The sequence below is a fragment of the Bubalus bubalis genome, chromosome 11 (genome assembly GCF_019923935.1).
Source record: "Bubalus bubalis isolate 160015118507 breed Murrah chromosome 11, NDDB_SH_1, whole genome shotgun sequence".
NCBI lineage: Eukaryota > Metazoa > Chordata > Mammalia > Artiodactyla > Bovidae > Bubalus > Bubalus bubalis.
This window is the reverse complement of record NC_059167.1, coordinates 16,190,818-16,212,772: the sequence shown is the minus strand read 5'-3', so window position 1 is coordinate 16,212,772 and position 21,955 is coordinate 16,190,818. Positions and strand designations below refer to the sequence as shown.

Genomic DNA, 21,955 nt, shown 5'->3' with positions numbered 1-21,955 from the left:
TATGTTTTCTTGACTCCTGTTTGAATTGTAGGAGCTCAGCTGACTCATGTACAAGAAGAATGCAAACACTTAAAATGTTTCCAATATTATTGGGTGCTCTTTTAATGTAACTTTTTATTCTAAATAATTGTAGACTTTTAGAGAAGTTGCAGAAATAATACAGAGCTCCTTTGTTTTCTTTACCCAGTTTTCCTTCTGTTAACATCAGTTATAACCATAGTGTAATTATCAAAATGGAGAAACTGATTTTTGTATGATATATATTATAATCAAAAGTTATAGTCTTTATGGTGTTTTGATGAATTGTGTACTATGTTCCTGTAATGATAGGTCAATATATGTATAACAGACACAGCCTTATGATCACAGGAAATTAAAAAGTATTAAACATAATTTGTATGCACATTTTTCTTATAGAAAAGGTATAATATAATGTAAAAGACACAAGCATTGAGTCTGTTATGTTAGGCTAAGCTGTTTGTGGAAAATGTAATGAAAGAAGTAAACGCAAGGATGAAAGGGGAGAGTTGTGTCTGGGTGGGAGTATGAGGGTGGCTTTTGGGGTGCTGGGAATGTTCTGTGCTCAGTGGTGGTCACACAGATAGACTGAAGTTTATCATGCTCTGCATTTGTGACTTGTTTATTTTCCTGTTTATATGTTAATTTCAGTAAAAAATATAATATTTTAAAAAGTGAAATATTTACTGATGAGGAGAGCCTTTTCTTTTATAATACTTAGAAAATGCACAAAAAAAAAAAAAAGAAAAGAAAATGCACAGTGGCTAATGAATCCTATTGTTATTGAGGTTCCCTTGAATATACTTAAAAGGATACTGTTATAGTTTTATTTTAAAACCACATTTGCCATTCGTTAGATCCTTTGGAACAATTTAAGTTTATGATGAAAAATCTTACATGTCAACTAAAAAGATACGTGGTTTCCCAAAATTTGTATCAGGAGTACAAAGCAAAAATGTTTGGAGACCACTAATACTGGGTAGCTGTACGAGAATGTGTTGTTTTTCTTATCCTCTGGTTTATTGTTTCTAATTGCTTAATGATAAGCATCACTGGGGGTACATTACAGTCACAGGTCTTAATTGCAGATTCAAGGAATCACCATTTCCAGAGAAGGTGTATATTTAAAAAGCACCTTCCAGGTGCTTAATCTTTCTAGGTAAATATATTCCTAGAAAGTTATATATTTTAAAAGCAGTGAGTGATCCGTATCTCAGTCAAGTTCAGAAATCACTGATTTAGACCAAATCAGTTTTTTGGACCATCTGTAGCAAAATCACCTGGGGTGCATGTTTAAATGCAGAATCCTAGACTTCATCCCCCAATTTTTGGAGATGTGATCTTGGAACATTCATTTTTAAGGAACTTTATGAGTGATTCTTATGCACTAAAATTTGAGGACCTCTGCTCTAAATCCAAGGAGGACAGTGGGTAAGGAAGAAGTGTTGGTGATACCTAGATCTTGCAAAGAAACCTTTGATTTTAAGAAATCAAAGTGAAAATTTTGAACTGAGCAACAGATGGAATGTGTTTTTAATGGTTACAGCAAAGATTCTTGGATGGTCTTTAAATAGTGCAACAAACCAGAGACTCATGAGTGCGGTCATGGCTAACTGAAGCCCATCTTTGTAGTTTGCCAGATTCCAATCCTTGATCGATAGCAGTGATTGCCCTGGTTTTAAGGTGATCATTTCCTTGACAAAGTGATAGATTTGGGGTATAAGACTGTCCTCAGTAACTGCTTATGAACTGGGAACTCTTTAACATAGGAAAACCTCTGAGTCATAGTTTACTGAAATGGAAATGCTTTTATGAAACTTAGGTCATATGAACTAACCCGGAAGGACCGACTGTACAAAAACATCATTCGAATGCAGCATACACATGGATTCAAGGCTTTTCACATCCTCCCCCAGACCTTCCTGCTGCCAGCTGAGTATGCGGAATTCTGTAGTAAGTGCTTGACTCCTGGTGCCCCATCCCTCATCCCCATTCCCAGCAACTGAACTTGGAGCAGAGTTATTCACTCCCAGGGGCTTTTCAAATCCTTAAAAAGTTGCTTCTTTAGTAAAACAGCTGCAGAGATAACTTTAACACTGTTGTATTCTGAGTATGTCTGTGTGTGTATTCTTAGTAAGCTTGTCAGTGTCAGGTATGTAAGGACACACTGGGGTGTCATAGAAATGTGCTCCTGTCTAATACGGAAAGTCCTTTTTCATTGATGAGTTAGTGCCCATGTAAGGAAGAATATACTTCTGCATATGAACTACAGAGGCACCCTATTTGGTATCTCTCTTCCTCTTGTCATTTAAGGAATGTTTGTCACCTCAACTTTTGGACGTGTGTGACTTATGTTCTTCGGGGGTACAAGTATCACGCATCTTTTAGTGATAGGGTTTAGAGGTGCCAGTTCGTCACCCTGTTTCCTTGGAGTTTAGACTAATTGAAATATATTCATGGGAGTGAGATAGCAATGCGGATGTCCGCTGTCGTGCTGGTTAAGCTAGATAGGAATGTGTGGCCTGCATACAGGTGTCATTGTTTCTTTTGCCTTAAGTGAACTTAGACCTCTTTATGTCCAGACAGAGGGGACAGGCTATTTCAGGTTTTGCTCCTTGGTGGGCAGAGTCTGTCTCAGTAGACTTAGTGCACAGAAGAGGCATAAGTACAGAGAAAGAGTGAGGCAGGTCTTTTGGGAGAGTCTAAACAGAAGCGAAGAGCTGACTTATTTGAAAAGACCCTGTGCTGAGAAAGATTGAAGACGGGAGGAGAAGGGGACAACAGAGGATGAGATGGCTGGATGGCATCACTGACTCAAGGGACATGAGTTTGAATAGACTCTGGGAGTTGGTGATGGACAGGGAGGCCTGGAGTGCCGCAGTCCATGAGGTCGCAAAGAGTCAGACACGACTGAGCAACTGAGCTGAACTGAAGTAGAAGCAGTGATAATAGCTGATGAACATTTTCCTTCTGTTAAGCCCTCTTCTAAGTGGTGCCTTACTCTGAGGTAGGAACTGTTACTACTCCCAGCTTTGTAGGTGAGAAGACTAAGGTACAGTGAGGTTAAGTATCTTTCTGTAGATTATACAGCTGTTTGGTTCCAGAAGCCAAGCTCCTCACCACTGTGCCTTGTGGCTAAAGACACTGGGCGTGTGCACACAATGACCATCTCTCAATACCTCCCTTGAGAGAAGCCACTTCTGTGAGGGAGATCAGATTTGACACAGGATAGACAGATAGTTTTCTTCTCACTAAGTCCGAGAGAGAGAGACTCTTCCTCTATCATGAGGAAGCATGGAAAGAGGAAGAGAAAGTTTGCTCTAGATTTCCTGGCTTTGATTCTGTTAACCTGTTGGACTTTGAGTCTGGTCTGGTCGCGCAGTGGGGTGTTCATCCTCTGGGACTCGCGTCAGGGGTGGTCACAGGCCTCCTCCTTCACCTCGGAGAGGCCGTTCCTCTGAGAGCACCTGTTGCCCGTGCTGGGACTAGTGGTTCAGTGTTGGTCCACAGCAGGCTCTGGAACGGGTCAGAACAGAGAATTCAGTACATGAATTAAGTTAACTTCAGAGCGACAGTGTACTCAGAGCTGAACATTTGTAGTTAGGGATTTTTGTTAGGGGGTTTTAGCCACGATACCAGAACCTCCTGTGTCTTCCCTTTCTCCTCTGTTCAGTGGGACTGTTACCTGTATGAATGTTATAGTGCTGGGATGTTTAAGTAGCTTGATACGTGGAAAGCACTTGGAATGGGGCCTGATAGGTACATAACACATGTTCAATAATATTTCCTATTTCAAGTTATGTTGAGATGCATTGTTACATAAAAAAAGTAAAAAAATTATGTAGGAAGCCAACATGATAGCCTAAAAATGCCTCAGCTACCATGTCAGCAATGTAAAAGTGTTCCTGACAGTGAACACCTCCTGCTGTTGAATCCCTAATGAGAAATCAAAGTCTAGAATAATTCTGTATTAAACACTAAAGGGATATTAAGTTGAAAATTCCCTTTTCGCTCTCCACTAGTTCCTAATCTGTGGTTCTTCCCCACCCTTTGGAGGCCGGTTTGAGGGCTGAATGCTCATTCAGAAGGTTGGATAGAGTTCGAGTGCCCCCATCTGTTCAAGCCTGACCTGTTTTTCAGTGAAATTGCTACTGCAGCATATTCTTCAAATTCTTATGGGTTCTGCATTCTAGAAGGGCAAGAGGAGTGTCACATTTGCACCTGGTGTGGGTTTGAGGTGCCTGCTGGCTTCCATGTGGTGATGTTTTACAGGAGTTGTAAAGGGAGTTTTGAATTTTGGCCAGGGATATAGATTCTTGAAGTTGTAGATGTGGAGGTGGATATGATTACCATGGATGAGAAAAAGAGAGAGAGGAAGAACCACAGAGAAATCAGAGGGGAGAGAGAGGTTGAAGATACGAGCAAAGGAATGAGATCCCAGGCGAGGCAGGAGAGAGTTTGATCAAGAGCGCAAGTAGAAGGGTGAGTCTCTTCCCTAAAAGGTGGAAGGAAGGAAGCTAAGTGGTCATCGAGATAGCACTTTTCAATGGGAGGGAAGCAGGTGAGTGGGTTTATGTTACAAATTACCAGCCTTCTTGGTGAGGAGGGCGATGAGGACACATACCAGGAATGAGGGGCCTAGGGATGGGTTTGGGTGTTTGAGGGGCAGAAAGACGTGTGAATAGCCTGCAAAGGGCCTTTGGAAGAGAACTGATGAGGAACGTGAGGGCTGCCTGAAGATGCTAGAGATACCAGTCAAGGCGGGTCTCATAAATTTGTAGCTTTCTGTTCTTATAAGGGAAAACCTGAAATGCATCTCTGCAGAGCCCAAGCCCACAGACCAAACACTGCCCCAGGAGATGAAAAAGCCTGGATATTATATTGCCAAACTGTTTGCAGTAATTAGGATGTGAGGCTTGGACTATGCGGACCAGATCTTGCTGGATCCCCGGTGCCGCTGCTGCTAGTGGACGGTGTGCGGTGCGGTTGGAGGTCTGTGACACCAGAGAGCTAACCAAAAGTCTTGCCAGCTGCAGCCTCGTCCCCCCAGTGGACAGCTTTTCTAAACAGGAAGAAGGAAACAGCGAGGAAGACAGGGTGGCGCCAATATCAGAAAGGCAGAGACCTTACCCCACAGCCCAGCAGATTCCTGGTTACTCCTCACGGGCCAGAATTGTGTCCTCTGGCTATCTTTAGATGTAAGAGAGGCAGAAATAATTCAAAGGAATGAGCAAAACTTTGATGTCATCCAGTTAATTGCAGATGATTGGATTTCATAGCAATCAGTAAACTTATAGAATCCTAATAGTAGGATAATGAGAGATCTCATAATTTGAATTTAAAGCCTGCATTTTAAAGATGAGACTGGATAATTAGAACTCAGATCTTCCTACTCCTGGTTCCGTGCTTTTTCCATTAGACTGAGCATGCTGCCACTCTAGGAGCTAGAAGGCACTGGAAAGAACTGCAGGCCCCTGGTCTAGTATATTTCGTCCTGACAGACTGCCCAGCTCTTTGCCCTGCCTCTGCGTCTGATGCACATTTTTGGAACCTGTGAAAGAAATCAGTCCTTCTTCTGAAATACAACAAATCAAGGAGAAACGCCTAGCATAAAGGACAAATTTTTGGTATTTAAGATTTTGAGAATATGATAAAAGTGAAGCACCAATAGAAGCAGCAACTTCTGATAAGGCCCACCCACAAAGTAAGGTTTGTTAAAAGTGTTAGATGGCAGAAGTTGCATTTAGCTAGATTTTCCCTGTTCTGAAAACAAGCTTTTTCTTCATTCATTTGTTCCCAGAGGGTTCTGTCTCCAGTGAGGTGTGGTCGTTTTCTGTGGCATTCCTGTGGCCCCCTCCCTCCTCTTTGTAAATGTCTGATTTCTTGCTTAGTGTCTGCCTTTCTGCTGGGCTAATCTCTCTGAAGGTGAAGACTATCTGCATTCCACACACTCGAGAACTGCTTGACATGTGTTGGGTACTTAGAAGTACTGAATGAATGAAGTTTAAAAAATCTTTTTGTTTTCTTTTAATAGTTCCTTTTGTTTTCAATCTATTGTAATCTCAGAATTTGGGGATAATGGCAAAATTTGGGGACACATATATATGTATTCAGTGGCTTCACTTTATAGAGATTAATAAAGGTTAATTTGTCTTATAACTGTAAATTTGTCTTATAACTGTAAATAACTGTAAATATCCATTACAAGACTAAAATTACATAAATTATATTTTTTGAAAGGTAATATAGTCATGGCACAAGAGAAGTACAAAACGATAATCAGTGAAAAGCCTTTTTCCTCTTCTCTTTCTCAGTCATCTAGTTCTCCCCAGAAGTGATCAGTATAGTATTTATACATATCCTTCTAAAGATATTCTGAGTGCTTACTAGCACATGACTTGAGTGTGTTTGTGAACAGATGGGAGTGTATGATAGCCAGTGCCTTGCACTTTACTTCTTTTCACTCAGCAGCCTGTCTTTGAGCTCGTTGCCTCTCATTAATAACACTCTCATTTTGTGTGTCTGCTTAGTATTTCATTATGTAGAACAGGTGTCTGGAAACTACAGCTTTTGTGTCAAATCTGGTCCCATGAACTAAAAAAATGGTTTTTACATTTTTAAATGGTTGGGGAAAAACAAATCAAAGATGAATAAAATTTTGTGACATGTGGAAATCATAGGAAATTTGGTGTCCATCCATTAAGTTTTGGGGGACCCAGCCATGCCCCTTTGTTTACATATTCTTTCTGGTGGCTTTTGAGCTACTGTGACAGAATTGAGTAGTTGTAATAGAGATTGCATGGCCTGCAAGATTCTTGAAGGTGGTTTGTGACAGTAATAGACTAACATCTGAATATGTGCCTTATTTTGTCTTCATCCTCTCATTCAAGAAGGGAAATGATGGAAGAAATATATTATGTAATTTTGCTGTCTCCTTTTTTCTCCTTATCTCTTTCCCTTCTCTGTCTATCTTCTCATTTTTAAGGCTAGTCCAAAAATACAGGTTATTTTAGCTGCTGTCCTTCACTTGGAAATTTGGAAAATTCTTTGGGTACCTGAGTAGATAACCATGTTGAAATTTGAGATAATAAACTCATGTCCTTTCTTTCTCCCCCCTTTTTTTTTCTCTTCCAATATTTTGAGCAGATTCATATTCAAAGGACCGGGGACCTTGGATCGTAAAACCAGTGGCCTCTTCCAGGGGGCGGGGCGTCTACCTGATCAACAATGTAAGTTTGTAACGGTGGCACACTTGACTCTGTGTTTGTTCTTCCCTTTGTGTTAGCTAAGTGTGCGTTCAGAAGTGTACTTTGAGGGAGGGCATGAGTCTACTGTTCACCTTACTGGCAGTAACCTCCTCCCACGCCAGCAGTTACTCTACAACTAATGTCACTTGATTGAATTTGGGGGGAGGGCAGCCTTTACTGTCAACAGAAAAGAAGTACTTTTTCTGCTTTCAGCATTCTGTCTTGCAAATTCCTCCACACTAAGCATTAGCTGGTAGCACGTACATTTAATTCCTATCGTGGGGAGAACTGTGGGTTCCTACCCTCAAGATCATCAAGCAAATTAACCTTAATTTAATTCGGCATGGCATCCTTGGTGCTCCTGCCAGCCCCCCTTCTTCCTCCTCATCCGCTTCTTTTTTCAGAAGTCATCAGTATCTTGATTCTTTGCCAGATCCTCATTAAAAGTTGTTTTTCAGTTGGACAGATATACAGAGTAAATAAAGTCTTAACCCCAGTCTCACTCATTAGACTTTTAACAGTAGTTAGTAACTCAATACAGTTGATTTGTGTTTTATTTTTTCTCAACTTTACATTTTGTTTCTTAATTCTCAGTTTGATATTCACTGCACGCATATCGCCTCCTATCCTCCCTTCCACATTCCATCTCTAAGTTCACTTACTTTTTTATTGTTTTTATATTTTAAAGGTTTATCTCTTCAATAACTGATTCAGTTTCTCTGCTTTATAAGTTGAGTAAAAAATTTAAACTTACGGAAATTTTATAGATGGGAATTCTGAAATTTAATCAATATTTCAGTCTGGGTCTTTGTTCATACTTCCTTCTGCACGTTTGGTCAGCCCTTTCAGTTTAGAAACTAGTGATTTTTCTTTATTTCAGGGAAAATCATTCATTTTTGTCTTGTTCTCCTTCTGAAACTCCTTTTTGAAGCATTTTGGGTCTTCATGTCAACTTTTTTCCATTTTAAACTCTCTGTCTTTTCCCATCATTATCTTCTGGATCACCAGTTTGAGTGTGATCCATTTTATCATTCATTCCATCTACTGTATTTCTATATTGGCTCTCATAATGTACAAAAATTCTTATTTTCTGATTTGCCTTTTTTTTTTTTTTCTGGATAACATCTTGTTATTGCTTAATAGATGCAGTTTGCCAGCTGGTCTTTCTGACCATACGAATTGAAAGCTTTTTAAAGTTCTCTTTTGTTCCATGACTTTTCTTGGGCCCCCCTTTTTTTTTTCTCTTGCTATTGGGTTCTCTCAATTTTAGTGACCTTCAGTGTTGAGTCATACTAACGAATGGAAGACTAGACTGATTGAAATTGACAGCCGGCCTGGGTTTCCCCTGCCATTGTATAGGACTGATTCCCTGGACAGGAGGGCGGACTGAGCCTTGTGGCAAGGGCAAGGTGTGTTGACTGTCAGTCCGCACCGTAGGTTGCTGTGGGTGAGGATCGTTGCCTCTTCCCTCTCCCTTGCCAAAACAGGACGGGTCTGATTGTGGATTTAAAGGAAGTAAAGGAGGAAACAGACAGAACAGGCTCCATCTTGAAAGCAGGACTCCATCTTGGGCTGGACTGTGGACTTTGAGCTCTATGCCCAATATCTATGGAAACGACATACCAACTGGAAAACCAGACCCCCTGGATGGAAGAGCCCCAGGGCTCCTACCTAGACTCTCCGTCGCCTAAACAAATACCCTAATTATCTGTGTAACCAAATAGAATCATAAATTCTGTTATGCTTATTGGGGTATGACCACAGACCTATTGATAATTGTCCACTGTTAACTACCTAGGTTTAAGGCATACGAATCATGAGTTTAAGGCATATGAATCATGGGTTAACTTTGATTGTTTCTTTCTTTTCCTTTGTTCATACTAGTTTCAGAGAACTTGGGGAGGTAGGTTTGAGCAAGTACCCTTAGGATTTATAAGGTTTTCACAAAAACTGGTCGGGTTCCCTGCACTCCACTATCTGCATTGTCCTTCTGGGTGAGTTTGTTTCCCGGAACGCAAGGCTATAACAGAGGAGTTTGGCGATCTCCCTCTGGGGCGGCGCTGCCCTTCCCCTGTTTTCCCTTTTGTGTCTGCCAGGGGTTGCAGAGTTCCCCTCCTCTGTCAGATCCCTGCGCCCACGCACACAGACGTCCTCCCGTTAGGTTTCATTCTGAGGGCTAAGCTGTGGCTGTTGAAGGCCTGTTGGCCGCAGTGTTTTAAACACCATTTGTTAATTAATTATCCTATTCTTGTCCCTTGGCTCCCTCCTGCTCTCCATATGCGTGTTCACTGCCAGCTTGGAACGTCTCAGATGCCTTCTTGGGAAGATCACTCTCCCCTCTGTGATATGTGGGGCTGGGTCTTCCTCTGCTGTTTTCTCAACCTGTTCCCATCTGCTTCCCGTCTTTCAGGATTTCCTTAAACCTTTGGTCTTTTGTTGGTTCCTTTAACTGTTTCTAGCTTTGTTATTTATCATTTCGTTCTTTTAAAAATATCTTCTCTGTCCTTCGAGTGGGACCCTGGAAGGGAGAGCTGGAGATGGAGGCTGTGTGTGCAGTTGGTACACCGTCTCAAGTTTCCCAATTCTCTGTCTCTGCACACGATCTGAGCTACTTTCTATATGTGCAGAAACTGATTTTCTGAGGGGTCTTTCACATGGGAAAATCCTCAAATTCAGTCTGGACTAAAAACTGTACAGTAAACACTGATAGCCAGACCTTTTATGCTGGAGAAATACTGGATGTGGTTCTGATGCAGTAACTGTGCAGCCCCAGGCCCAGGCTACAAGGCCTGCTCCCTGCCCTTGGGTCACTCCGGAGGCCTTCTGCCCCGGGTCTTTTGTGGACAGAAGACCCTGGTCATATGCCGCAGAGCTCTCTTTTCTTGTTTCTGTTCTGACCTTGGTGTGACGGCTCCTGTCCAACAGCTTTTCCTCCAGCTCCGCGCCAGGAGCTCCAGTGTTGTTTGAATCTCATAGACGGCCCTCGTTTGGGTTTGGGTTTGAGCTGCCAAATGGAATTGCTATTGAAAGTCAACTGTGGTACAAGTTTGCTTTTTATTTTCTTAGACATGAGTCAAAAAGAATAGGATCTATTCCCAGCTCATCTGGGACGTTTTTCTCTTGGAATGCTCTTTTGCCCTAGTGATTTGTTATTTTAAAATCAACATCATAAAGAATAGAAAAGTTAAACTTTCCTTGGTGGGGCTGAGAACCCCGTGCCCTGACTCTTCCCTGTCTCATAAAGGGGGTGACAAGTCTTTAGAGAATGCGCGTTTGGCAGACTCTCCTCCTGCCTCCCACCTCTCCCTGGACTAACTCCCTGGAGACCCCCTGCAGAGATCAAAGTACTTGGCGGGACCCTTTGCCTGCCCCCTCTCCCTCAGTGAAGCTTTGGAATGAGTCTGATTCTTTGAGGTCTTTGGTGGAGGTGCCAGACAGAAGCCTGGGGAGATGCCAGCAAGCACCAGGGGAGCTGGCAGCATGTGGATGTAATGGGAAAATATTCCCAATTTTTCTCCAGATCTGGAATTTTATCACATATTACCCAGACCTACAAACCATACAGTTAATACGCTCCTCTCCCTCCCTACACACACACACACACACACACACGGCCTCACCATCTCCTCTGTTCCATACCTGGATCCTTTCCCATGGAATATGTGACCCATTAGCCAACTGGATGAAGTAACTCTTTCCAAGGCCGCTGCCTGCTTTGCTTTTAGACTCGAGGGGAATGGAGAGGGAGGGCTCTGCTGGAGGATCTGTGAGCCCCACTAGTGTGAGTGGGTGAGGCATGGCGGGGTAGGGCAGAGTTAGGTGTGAGGGCCAAGTAAAAACACCTTCCCCTGTCTTCCCACTGGAGCAAGAAGGGCCTCTCATTAAAAGTTCCCCATAATAGTCATAACCTTTTGGAAAATATCTGCAAATAGCCACTTTTGCCATTACGAGAATAGGATAAAGGATAGGAAAAGCATTCCTTGCATGTAACACTGAAGAGAGAGGAGTGTGAGCTCCTACAGGTGGGAGCGTCTTGGCTGGGCTCCGTGCTGGGCTCTTTAACTCTGGAAACACAGCATAAAGGAGCAGAGTCGAGTTTGCTCCAGCTCCTTCAGTAACCATGACTAAATGCCATATTTTCCCAATTTAGTATATTCAAATCAAGGAGGGAAAAGATCTGGTGTTTTCTGATTAAGGTATGGATTTGATTATGGAAATCAAGTTTAGTCATCCTTGTCTCACACATTATCCTTGGTAAATACGATACGCATATCTTCTCTGAAATTTTGAAGTATCAGGAGAGTTATGGTTAGGAGAGTATTTGGGTCACTGTTCACCCCTCTATTTGTGAATGTAATTCTCCACAGCTCTCTTATTTCTGCCTGCTCATGCGCTCTCCACACGCTCATAGGTCTCACTGTTCAACAGATATTTAGGACGTCCCTGCTGCGTGCCAGGTGCCAGCCTGCCTGAGGAGTAGGGATCATCTCCTAATTCTTATGACTCTTTATTGTAGGAATAGGGATTGTCTCCTAATTCTTACGTCTCTTCATTATAACTGAGTGCACTGAATCATATGAGTGGTATATGGCATGCTATGAGGCATGCTATTGAATTGTGGTACTCAGTAAATGGAACTACACAGATACTGTTGAGTTTGCAGTACTAATAATAACTGATATTTCTTGAGCATTTACTACGTGCCTACCACTGTACCTCCCAAATACAATCTCACTTAGTCTTTTTTATGAGAATCCTAAAAGGTCATTACTCTTTCTTCCTTAGTAAGTGAAGATTGTAACTCAGGCCTGCCTGATTCCAGAGCATACCCTCTTGACCGCTGTACCATTCTATCTCACAATAACTTAACAGATACCATGAGCTTTAAAGTCGAATTAGAAAAATGGATGTGTTTCCCGACAATTCAGATTCTTGCTTTAGCATACTTAGGAGGGCAATTTGAGCTTAGAATTTACATCATTTAAAATGAGTTAATTGGGGATGGATGAAAATATCAAGAAGATATTTGGATGAAAATATCAAAAAGGCTTGAAGATGTTAGAGATTTCATTAGTTGCTTATCTGTATATTATAGTATACAAAAAAAAAACTGTATTCAAAATCATTCTTATGTGAACTTACAGTTTAATTCCTGATGCAGACAGAAATGAGAGGTATAGACCATTGAACAAGTTATCTGAACAGTGTAAGAGATTATGTTCTGCATAACTCAAAGGACAAATGTATATGATGAGGAAGGAAAGAGAGGAAATGGGCGTGGACGTTAGCTAGAGTGTCATAGAGTGAAGACCATTACCAGTGTCGTCTCTGGTTCCGAGGAAAGCTGGGTGGTCAGGTTGGGTGGTCAAGTATCCATTGTAGCCTGTAGGTGTTACTTAGTAGAAAAAGAGCTGCAATTGTTTACTTTTAGGTTCGGAACACAGCCTGTAGCTTGCTGCTTTGTACTGTGATTGCATCAGTTCTTACACCCTAAGCTGACTCAAAATAGTGATAGTCTGTGTGAGAAACTGATCAGGAAATGGTGTGGGTGACCAGAGCCAAAGCATGAATCAGTAGTGATGTTGTAGTGTCCGTATGATGCATAGAAATGGCTTGTGGAGTTGTGTTCAGAGTGAGATGGCAGCAGTGGGAAATGAGAGGGAAATCTTATCATCTTCACCCCGGGGTCACAAAATTATCCTTTAAAAAAAAAAAACAAAAAAAACCCTGTAGTACTTAGGATAACAAATACATTTTTATAAAGACAACTTTTGAATTGGGGGGACAGTTATTTTAGGTCAGAACTTGGGAGAAAAGGTGAAAATAGTGCTTAAGAACTGAGTTTCTCAGGCAGACTGTCTGGGTTCAAATGGTGCTCTATCACTTCTCAGCTGTGTGACTTTGAGCAGTTTCCCAACCCTCTCTGACTCGCCCCTCATCCGTAATATTTGGATGGTGTTATACCTACCATGTGGTGTTAGACGATGATTAGATGAAATAGTACTTGTGAAGGATGAGAGCAGTGTTGGCACGTAGCGGGCATCCGGTACGCTTGTAATTTTTCCTGCTAATGTTAATAGCGTGTCTGTTGCTGCTACTGTAGTTGTATCTTCACAGTTATCATCAGAGACGCTTGCCTTTTGGAGTCCTTTTGTCCCGTACGGATTGTGGTGCCTGACAGCTGATTTTTCTGTCTTCATCTCACTTGGAGTTGTTCTGTTCCAGATCTTTAATCAAGAATCTACAGTAATTTCCTGTTTCCCACTATGTTCAGTCTAAATTCCTCTTACCAGGGGTTTAAATCCCTTTGCCAGTGGGGTCTTCCTTTCTAATTATCTAACCATATTTTTCATTATTTCCCAATTGAATCTTTTAGCCCCAGGTCACTGAATCTGCCCACTCTCCTTTCTACCTGGGCTTTGTCTTTACACACCGGCCTCCTTTCCTTTCCACCGTGTGCTTGCTAGCTTTCAGCGCTCCCTTCTGAACCTACCCATCCTGAACCAGCCTTCCCTGACTGGTCCTCCTGGCAGGTCTGCATTTCCACTAGGCAACCTCACATCTCACGCTTGTAGACATGCTGCTTTGTGTTCTTTTAAAGTCTGTATTTTGCTCTCCCTCTCCCCAATCATCAGACTCTTTGGGAGTAGAGCTTGGGCTCCGTGAGGGCAGGGATCGCATCTGTTTCCTTCATCACTGTATCCCCAGTGCCTTATGCAGCACCCATCAATACTCATCATTATTTATTGTGTAGGCAATTCTTTTTCATTGAAAAAAGTCTTTAAGAGATCTAGTACAATCTTTACCTACAGTGGCACAGTAAGCACTATTAAGTGAATCAATGAAACATCCATCCCATTTCATGGGGAAAATGCCAGAATCCTTTGTAGAAAGATCTGTAATTTCTCTGAGTAACTTGATGAAAGCCTTCCTGTAAGAATAATGGTGGTATTTTAAAATATCCAACGTGCTTTATTTACATCTGGGAGAATGCAAGTTTTTATTTATTTTTTTAAGTAAATTTTATTTTCTTGGTATGTAATTATTTAATATCATGTATAAAAATCTTTAAAGCTGTTTAGATTCTGTTTATTATGGGAGAGGTGCTGTGTAAATCTGCCCCCCGCCCAATAACTGGATTCTCACAATGTTTATGGAAGTGGTATATTATATGGCCAACTAATGTATGGGTAGCTTAGAGGAAAACTTTTCTTAAAGTTTTAGTTTTCCATATTATCATTTCTCAAAGGTTAAGAACTTTGCTTCTTTACAGTAAGCTAGGTTTCCTTTGCATTTTGACCTTTCAGTTTTCTCTTTGCTCAACAGCCAAACCAGATTTCCCTGGAAGAGAACATCCTGGTCTCCCGTTATATTAACAACCCCCTGCTCATAGATGGTGAGTTGTGATTAAGCCTTTGACTGGATTGGGCTAGATCTCACTAATTTTTTTTTTTTTTTAACGTTTTTATAGTCTTCTCTAGTAAGTGTTTATTAAGCTAGTGTGAAATGCTTGGCAACTGTGACTCCAGAGATGAAGCTGGTTTCTTACCCAACTCATGGGATTACTTTGAAGATGATTTTGAGATAATAAAAAACAGTGTGTTCTATTGTTATAATAGTAACAAATATGTATGGAAACTGTATATATGTTTATGTGGTATAATCATTATTTATCCTCAAAGGTAAGGTGTGTGCACTGTGTGTGTTTTCTGGGGGAGAGGACTGTTTTTTCTGTCATGTTTCTCTGTTACAGTTGTCCTGTTCAGTTCTGTAACAGAAAACCAAGAGCTTAGTTTTCCCTTTGCACCCTGATTTTTTTTTCTAGATTTCAAATTTGATGTGCGCCTCTATGTGCTGGTGACTTCCTATGACCCTCTTGTCATCTATCTCTATGAAGAAGGACTAGCTCGGTAAGAGACCCTCGGGTGTAGGGTGTTGTTAATGTGAGTTGACCCATTGAAGAGTGTGTTAAGGTCAGGTCATCGTTCCTGTTGTATTCAACTCAGGAAAACAGGAGTGTCCCCAGAGGAGCTTCAGATTACAGAAATCAGTCTTAGTTTCATTCACAGTCTCACCCGCATATCCATGCACATGAATAAGGCTGTATATGTACACGCTTACCTTTCCCAGCTGGGATCCAGGATCATATTGTGCTCTCATGCAGCGGTGATAAGGTGGGAAAATTCTCGGGCCACTGTGCTTCGCAAATGTTCTAGAAAGGAAAAAAAAATATCCCACACATATATAGCTGTTATATACCAGACATTTATTGTAATGCTCACAACAACCTTAAAGTTGAGGTAATTTTGTAGTTGAAGGAACTGAGGCTTAGAGAGTTAAGGAAACTTGAAGTCACTTCCCTGACGTCTCCAACTGGTTGACAGTGGAGAGGGAATTTAAACCCCTGGATCTGACTCCAGAGCTGAAGGCTTGAGCTGTTTCATGACCTCTTGTATTTAAGAGAGGGGCATTAGCCACTTTTTTTTTTTTAATTTACAAGTCTTTAATATATTTTTAGGGACTTTATACACACACACACACACACACACACACACACACACATATTTCTGTTTTTCTTGAGGTACTTTGTAGGTTTTAAGGTAGTGTGACTTACAAAATAAAGTTCAACTTAATTTGAAGTTTCACTTCCTGTATCCATAAAATTTTACAGGTGACAGTGTTATTTTAGACCCCTTAAATCATTTAAAATGAGGATAAATTTGGTGTGTTTGTGTTCTTTTCTCCTACAAAACTAATATATATATATATATATATATATATATATATATATATATATATATATATATAAGCTAAGTCGCTTTAGTCGTGTCCGACTCTGTGTGACCCGGTAGACGGGAGCCCACCAGACTCCTCCCGTCCCTGGGATTCTCCAGGCAAGAGCACTGGAGTGGGTTGCCATTTCCTTCTCCAATGCATGAAAGTGAAAAGTGAAAGTGAAGTTGCTCAGTCGTGTCCAACTCTTAGTGACCCCATGAACTGCAGCCCACCAGGCTCCTCCGTCCATGGGATTTTCCAGGCAAGAGTATTGGAGTGGGGTGCCATCGCCTTCTCCGATATATATATATATATATATATATATATGTATATACACACTTTTTTTTTCCCAAGTAGCTTGCTCTGAAGTTCCTTATATAGTGTAGTACTTCAGGAGGTGGTTTGCATCTGTAAAAAGCATGGCCTATACGTGTTTCTGTGTTTTAGAAAATGTACTTCAAAGATGAGAAATACCATGAATAAAAGAAGGCTATCCATATAATTATTGATGTTTTGACATATATTATTATATTGTGATAACTGTTCTTTTAGAATCATATTTTAATTATTTTTTAGACTCAGACGTTTTTGATACATCCTGTGACTAGAGTCCAAGGGTGAGAACAGTTAACTGGATTCTAACTGCTTGAGCCATGTCTTCCCTTTACCGCTAGGTGGCACTGGCAGCATTCATAAGCCCGGTCATATTCTTTACTAAGATTTTTGAGTTTAAATTCTGGGAACACTGATGGCCACTGAAGCACCCTAGTTCTGATCTCTGGTTCCTTGAAAATTGAGGAGAAAAACTAAAACATTTCTAAGTGTTTAGATAAAGGGCTGAACCAGGTATCTGGGCACAAACTACTAACTCTAATCATATTTTCCTGGAAAAGTTTTCTGTAGTGTTTTGAGACACTTGTGCTCTCAGATTTTGATGTATAGGGATAAAAGCTGAGTATATTACCTAGAATGAGAAGACAGTGAAATGGGCCCCTGACTTCTGCTCAGGTGTATAAAGTGCTGAGGGTCCCTTTTGTAATCTGAGATGTCTGAGCTTCCCTCCTGTGTGTGTCATGAGCTTCTTCACCTCCACTCATCCTCATTCAACTTGTCTCCTGTACCCTTCTCAGGAACTGATTATGTCCTGCCATAAACTGGACTTCTTTTTTTTTTTTTTAACTTTTTATTTTGTATGGGAGTATAGCTGTTCAACACCCCACTCCAGTACTCTTGCCTGGAAAATCCCATGGACGGAGGAGCCTGGAAGGCTGTAGTCCATGGGGTCGCTGAGGGTCAGACACGACTGAGCGACTTCACTTTCACTTTTCACTTTCCTGCATTGGAGAAGGAAATGGCAAGCCACTCCAGTGTTCTTGCCTGGAGAATCCCAGGGACAGGGGAGCCTGGTGGGCTGCCGTCTGTGGGGTCGCACAGAGTCGGACACGACTGAAGTGACTTAGCAGCAGCAGCAGCATAGCTGTTTAACAACGTTGTGATAATTGCAGGTGAACAGCAAAGGAACTCATTCTCCCCCAAACTCGCCTCCCATCCAGGCTGTCACCTAATGTTGAGCAGAGTTTCATGTCCTATAGTAGGTCCCTGTTGGTTATTCACTTTAAATATAGTCGCATGTATATGTCCATCCCAAACTCCCTAGCTGTCTTTCCCCCTGCAATTGTAAGTTCTAAACTGGACTTCTTTTATTTTTAAAATTTATTTACTTTTAATTGAAGGATAATTGCTTTATACTCCTGTGTGAATTTCTGCCAAACATCAGCATGAATCAGCCATAGGTATACACATGTCCCCTCCCTCCTGCGCCTCCCTCCCACCTCCCTCCCCATCTCACCCTTGTAGGTTGTTACAGAGCCCCAGCTTGTGTTCCCTGAGTCATACTGAAAATTCCCATTGGCTATCTATTTGATATATGGTGATGTACTAAACTGGACCTCTTTTTTTTTTTTTTTAAGAGGGTTCATGAGAGCCTATATTTGTAAATTTTAAACCAGCTGTGACTGTCCATCATCATATTTCTATTAAATGTCATTTATTGTGCTTGTTGCAGAATTAGGATGAGATGACCTGGGTAGACACCCGTGGCCACACAAAACAATCTTCGTGTTCTGACATTCTTGTTCTTTGGTAGTCGGGGGAGGAGTCACATAGAGCGTGAGGAGCAGCACTGAATATCTAGTCTAGACTGGACTTCTTGAATGGGGAGAAGGCCTCAAGGTTATGCTCACTGTTTTTCCAGGATCTCATTGCACTATGTTTTGCATATTATTCCAAAGGTATTTCACCCACAATATTAACACCCTCTCTATTGGTTAAATTTGGTGTCGTTTTAAGCCTCAGTCATTCAGACATGAAATGAGAGCAGTACTGATATTTATTATAGAGTTTACTACAGATGTGCAAGTGCTTTGGCTGTTGGGTGTGTGTTGGAAGTCAGAAACCACTGAGCTGAGTAACTCTTGTCTCTTGCCTCCAGCTGGAACTGAGTATATATATGTATATTTAAAAAGTGGATGCTCTTCCCCAGAATAATTTGGAAAACAACTTTGTAAAAATTTGGATTAAATTGAACAAAAAAAATACTAATTTTCAAGGCTTTGGCTTATTTTACCTGAAAGTATGCTGCTGCTACTGCTGCTAAGTCACTTCAGTTGTATCCGACTCTGTGTGACCCCATAGATGGCAGCCCACCAGGCTCCCCCGTCCCTGGGATTCTCCAGGCAAGAACACTGGAGTGGGTTGCCATTTCCCTCTCCAATGCGTGAAAATGAAAAGTGAAAGGGAAGTCGCTCAGTCGTGTCCGACTCCTTGCGACCCCATGGACTGTAGCCCACCAGGCTCCTCTGTCCATGGGATTTGCCAGGCAAGAGTACTGGAGTGGGGTGCCATCGCCTTAGATGAATGTAAAATCCTTACAATGGTTCATTATGATAGGCTATTAGTCCTGGGAGGGTGCATATGCTCTGCACAATAGCTTCCATGTGCCTAAGTCCCTGTGTCTTAACCACTGTGTATCTTGGCATCATCTGTTGCTTTTTAATCCTCAGAAGCCGTTTGACAGTGTCATTACATTCAACAATAGTCTACAGCATCTCCAGCTCTGCAGCCTCTAGTAATCTTGGGTCACGTGTGTTTTAAATAGACATTTCTGAAGATAATCAGTTCGGGATGAGATCACTAGACCATTTTACTTTGAGGCTCAGCAAGAAAAACCATAATCTTTCCTAAAGAGACAGAACCAGTGGCAATGTAATTGGTTTCCTTGTTTAGAAAAGAATGATTTTATCCCTTATCACTTCCATTTGGGGCCTCAAAATTCATGTTTAAGTGACAGAAAGAATAAGTTCTTTTTGCAAGACAGTTCTGTGAAAAAAGAATTTTGTGTAAATTCTTTACATTCTTAAATTTGCTAAAGGAAAAGACCCAAAGTAGGTTCTTTCTAGGTAAATCATTTGATTTGTCCTTGCTTTGTTTACATAGGAAGTAGAAAAACTCTCATCATTTTCTTATATGTGAGCCAATTATTGAGACTTTAAAAAAAAAACTGTGTTAGTGGTATTTGAGTCCAGCATTTTGCCCCTTCCCAGTTGTGAGTTTCACGTGTGTGTTGCTGCTGTTTTGCACCAGCAGCAGACACTCAAGTTTCCAGAGAGGGGTGCTGTTCTCTACCGAAATGCTGTAGGTTCTTTTTCCTGTCAGAGGCGGAATCCAAAAAGACTTTGTCCTGGATTTTACAGTTTTAGGTGGATCCAGTATGTGGTCTAAATGATTTGATGAGGCCCTTTTGGAGACAAAACTAATAGCCAAATTTTCACTGAAACACGAAAAATAAAAAGTTGAAAGAAAAAAGAAACACCTTAAAACCAAATTGAGTTGAAAACCAAATGTGCTATCCGGTGACCCAAAGATAGGTAGCGCTGGCCACTGGGGGGAAATGAAAGTGTCCATCCAGGGAACCAGGAAAGTTCCACCCACGCTCTGGCCTGGGAGGAGGGGACCCTGACAAGGCCCAAGTCGGGGACCGCCCCTCTTCTGCCTCGGCCATATTGTTCAGTGGAAATTGAGAAAAGATCCCAAAGCATTTGAAATGCCTCTCCCTTCCTCCCCCACCCCCAGTTCCTTTTTCAGTAGCCTTCCTTGCTAATTAACACTGGCTCCGCTGGGATATTTACCTTTTCTCTGCTGGATTCCTGTGGTTTTGAAAGAATTCAGGTACTTGCCGGTTGCCAAGGAATTCAGATTACCTCACAGGCTGCACACTGTCCAGAATGTGCCACCGCAGTGAGACGGGGGGAAGAGACACTAACCAGGGGGAGAAAACCCTCTCCAGCGCTCATTGTCACCCTCCCTGGCAGGCCCCGGCTGTTTGTGAAGTTTGAGTCATTTCTGGCTCCGAAGAGCAGAGGATCAGGCTGGTAATCCCCTCCCAGACGGCTCCGCAGGGCGCTGCCTAGTCATCGCAGCACTTTGGCAGTCTCCGGCCGCAGCTGGTTGACAGCAGATCAGAGAGCTGGTGGGCCTCTCGTTCTCTTCCATGAGATTTTTCTGGGTCAGGCCGGGATGAAACCCAGTGGCTTCTGGCAAGACTGCCCGAGGTGCCGTCTCTTCATCCTCCAGGCCTTTCTGGCTCAGAACGGGTTCCACCTGCTAAAAGATAACACGTGTGCCACAGCCAGGGTCTCCTGAGAGCTGGCGTCCTCTTACTTTGTACAGTGGTGGTGAATGTTTGTTAGAATATGTAGCTATCAAAGCGGGGTCGGGGGTGCGGTGTTAACTGTCCTCCATCAGGATTCCCTATGACTCTGACTACGGTGTCACATTCATAGAAGAACAAAGTAGTTTTTGAATGAGGGAAGAGAGTTTGCAAAAGACCCCACCAACTCTGATTTCTTTTCCCGTTTGAGTCCCATGTTGGTCAAGTTCCCAAACGAGCAACTCCAAGTGTAGCTTTAGTTAGTGCTCATCAGGTACCTGCTATATGTCTAACGCCAAAACCCTTTCCTTCACATTCACACTCAGGAGTTTGAGACAAATTATTATCATTGTCTTGATTCTTACTGAGAAACATTAGAAAGCAAAAAGGAAATGTTTTTGATTTAAGAATGCATTGTCAGAATAAAGATTATATATGTTTTAGTGTCACAAAATAAAAAAGAGAGAAAAGGGCATATAGTTCTCTATTCATCAGTAGGTTGTGAAATAGTACCAGGGTTTCAGATTTGGCAAAGAAAGCAGATATCCCCCTACCCCACTGCCTCCCTTTTTGTTTTCTACTCTTTCTTTATTTTGGTTTAAAGGTCAAGGCTATGGAATTCTGTCTTGAGGTGGTGGTTTAGTTGCTAAGTCATATCTGACTCTTGCGGCCCCCTGGACTGTAGCCTGCAAGGCTCCTCTCTCTGTCCATGGGATTCCGCAGGCAAGAATACTGGAGTGGGGTTGCCATTTCCTTCTCCAGGTTCTGTCTTGAGAACTGTTCCTAAATCTTGATTTCATTAAGAGGGAGGTTCAAGACTTAATTCATGATGTAAATTTCAGTATGTGTTAAGAGAGAAGTATTTATAAAGTTGTTGTTTATTTGCTAAGCCATGTCCAACTCTTTGCCAGGCTCCTCTGTCCATGGGATTTCCCAAGCAAGAATACTGGAGTAGGTTGCCATTTCCTTCTCCAGGGGATCTTCCGAACTCAGGGATCAAACCTGCGTTTCCTATGACTCCTGCATTGCCAGGAGGATTCTGAGCCACCAGGGAAGCCCATCTAGTAGGGTAGTTTAATTCTAGTAAAGAAACTTGTTGAAGCTTTCAGACTTAAATAGAGTGAAGTTTGATATGTAAAAATCTAAATCACAAGTCACAAACCAGAATGCTTACAAGGACATTCACTGAGTAAGTTGGCTGGTTGGA

The 21,955-nt window shown here is 41.8% G+C and overlaps 1 protein-coding gene and 1 long non-coding RNA gene across 17 annotated transcripts in view; one reads left to right on the top strand and one right to left on the bottom strand.

The window, feature by feature from the left end:
• TTLL5 (tubulin tyrosine ligase like 5) overlaps positions 1 to 21,955 on the top strand; it is a 315,903-nt gene that overhangs the window by 23,834 nt on the left and 270,114 nt on the right. For all 16 annotated transcript variants that reach the window (XM_006052845.4, XM_025296474.3, XM_006052853.4 and 13 more), the window contains exons 6-9: positions 1,841 to 1,971; positions 7,165 to 7,247; positions 14,592 to 14,661; positions 15,091 to 15,175. In XM_006052845.4, the coding sequence (XP_006052907.4) occupies positions 1,841 to 1,971; positions 7,165 to 7,247; positions 14,592 to 14,661; positions 15,091 to 15,175 (369 nt within the window). The remainder of the gene's footprint in view (positions 1 to 1,840; positions 1,972 to 7,164; positions 7,248 to 14,591; positions 14,662 to 15,090; positions 15,176 to 21,955) is intronic.
• On the bottom strand, positions 1,015 to 20,591 carry LOC102413224. The gene is made up of 3 exons (XR_327067.4): positions 20,228 to 20,591; positions 15,387 to 15,477; positions 1,015 to 3,534 (listed from the first exon to the last, which is right to left on the bottom strand). It is a non-coding gene; the product is annotated as an uncharacterized LOC102413224 (long non-coding RNA).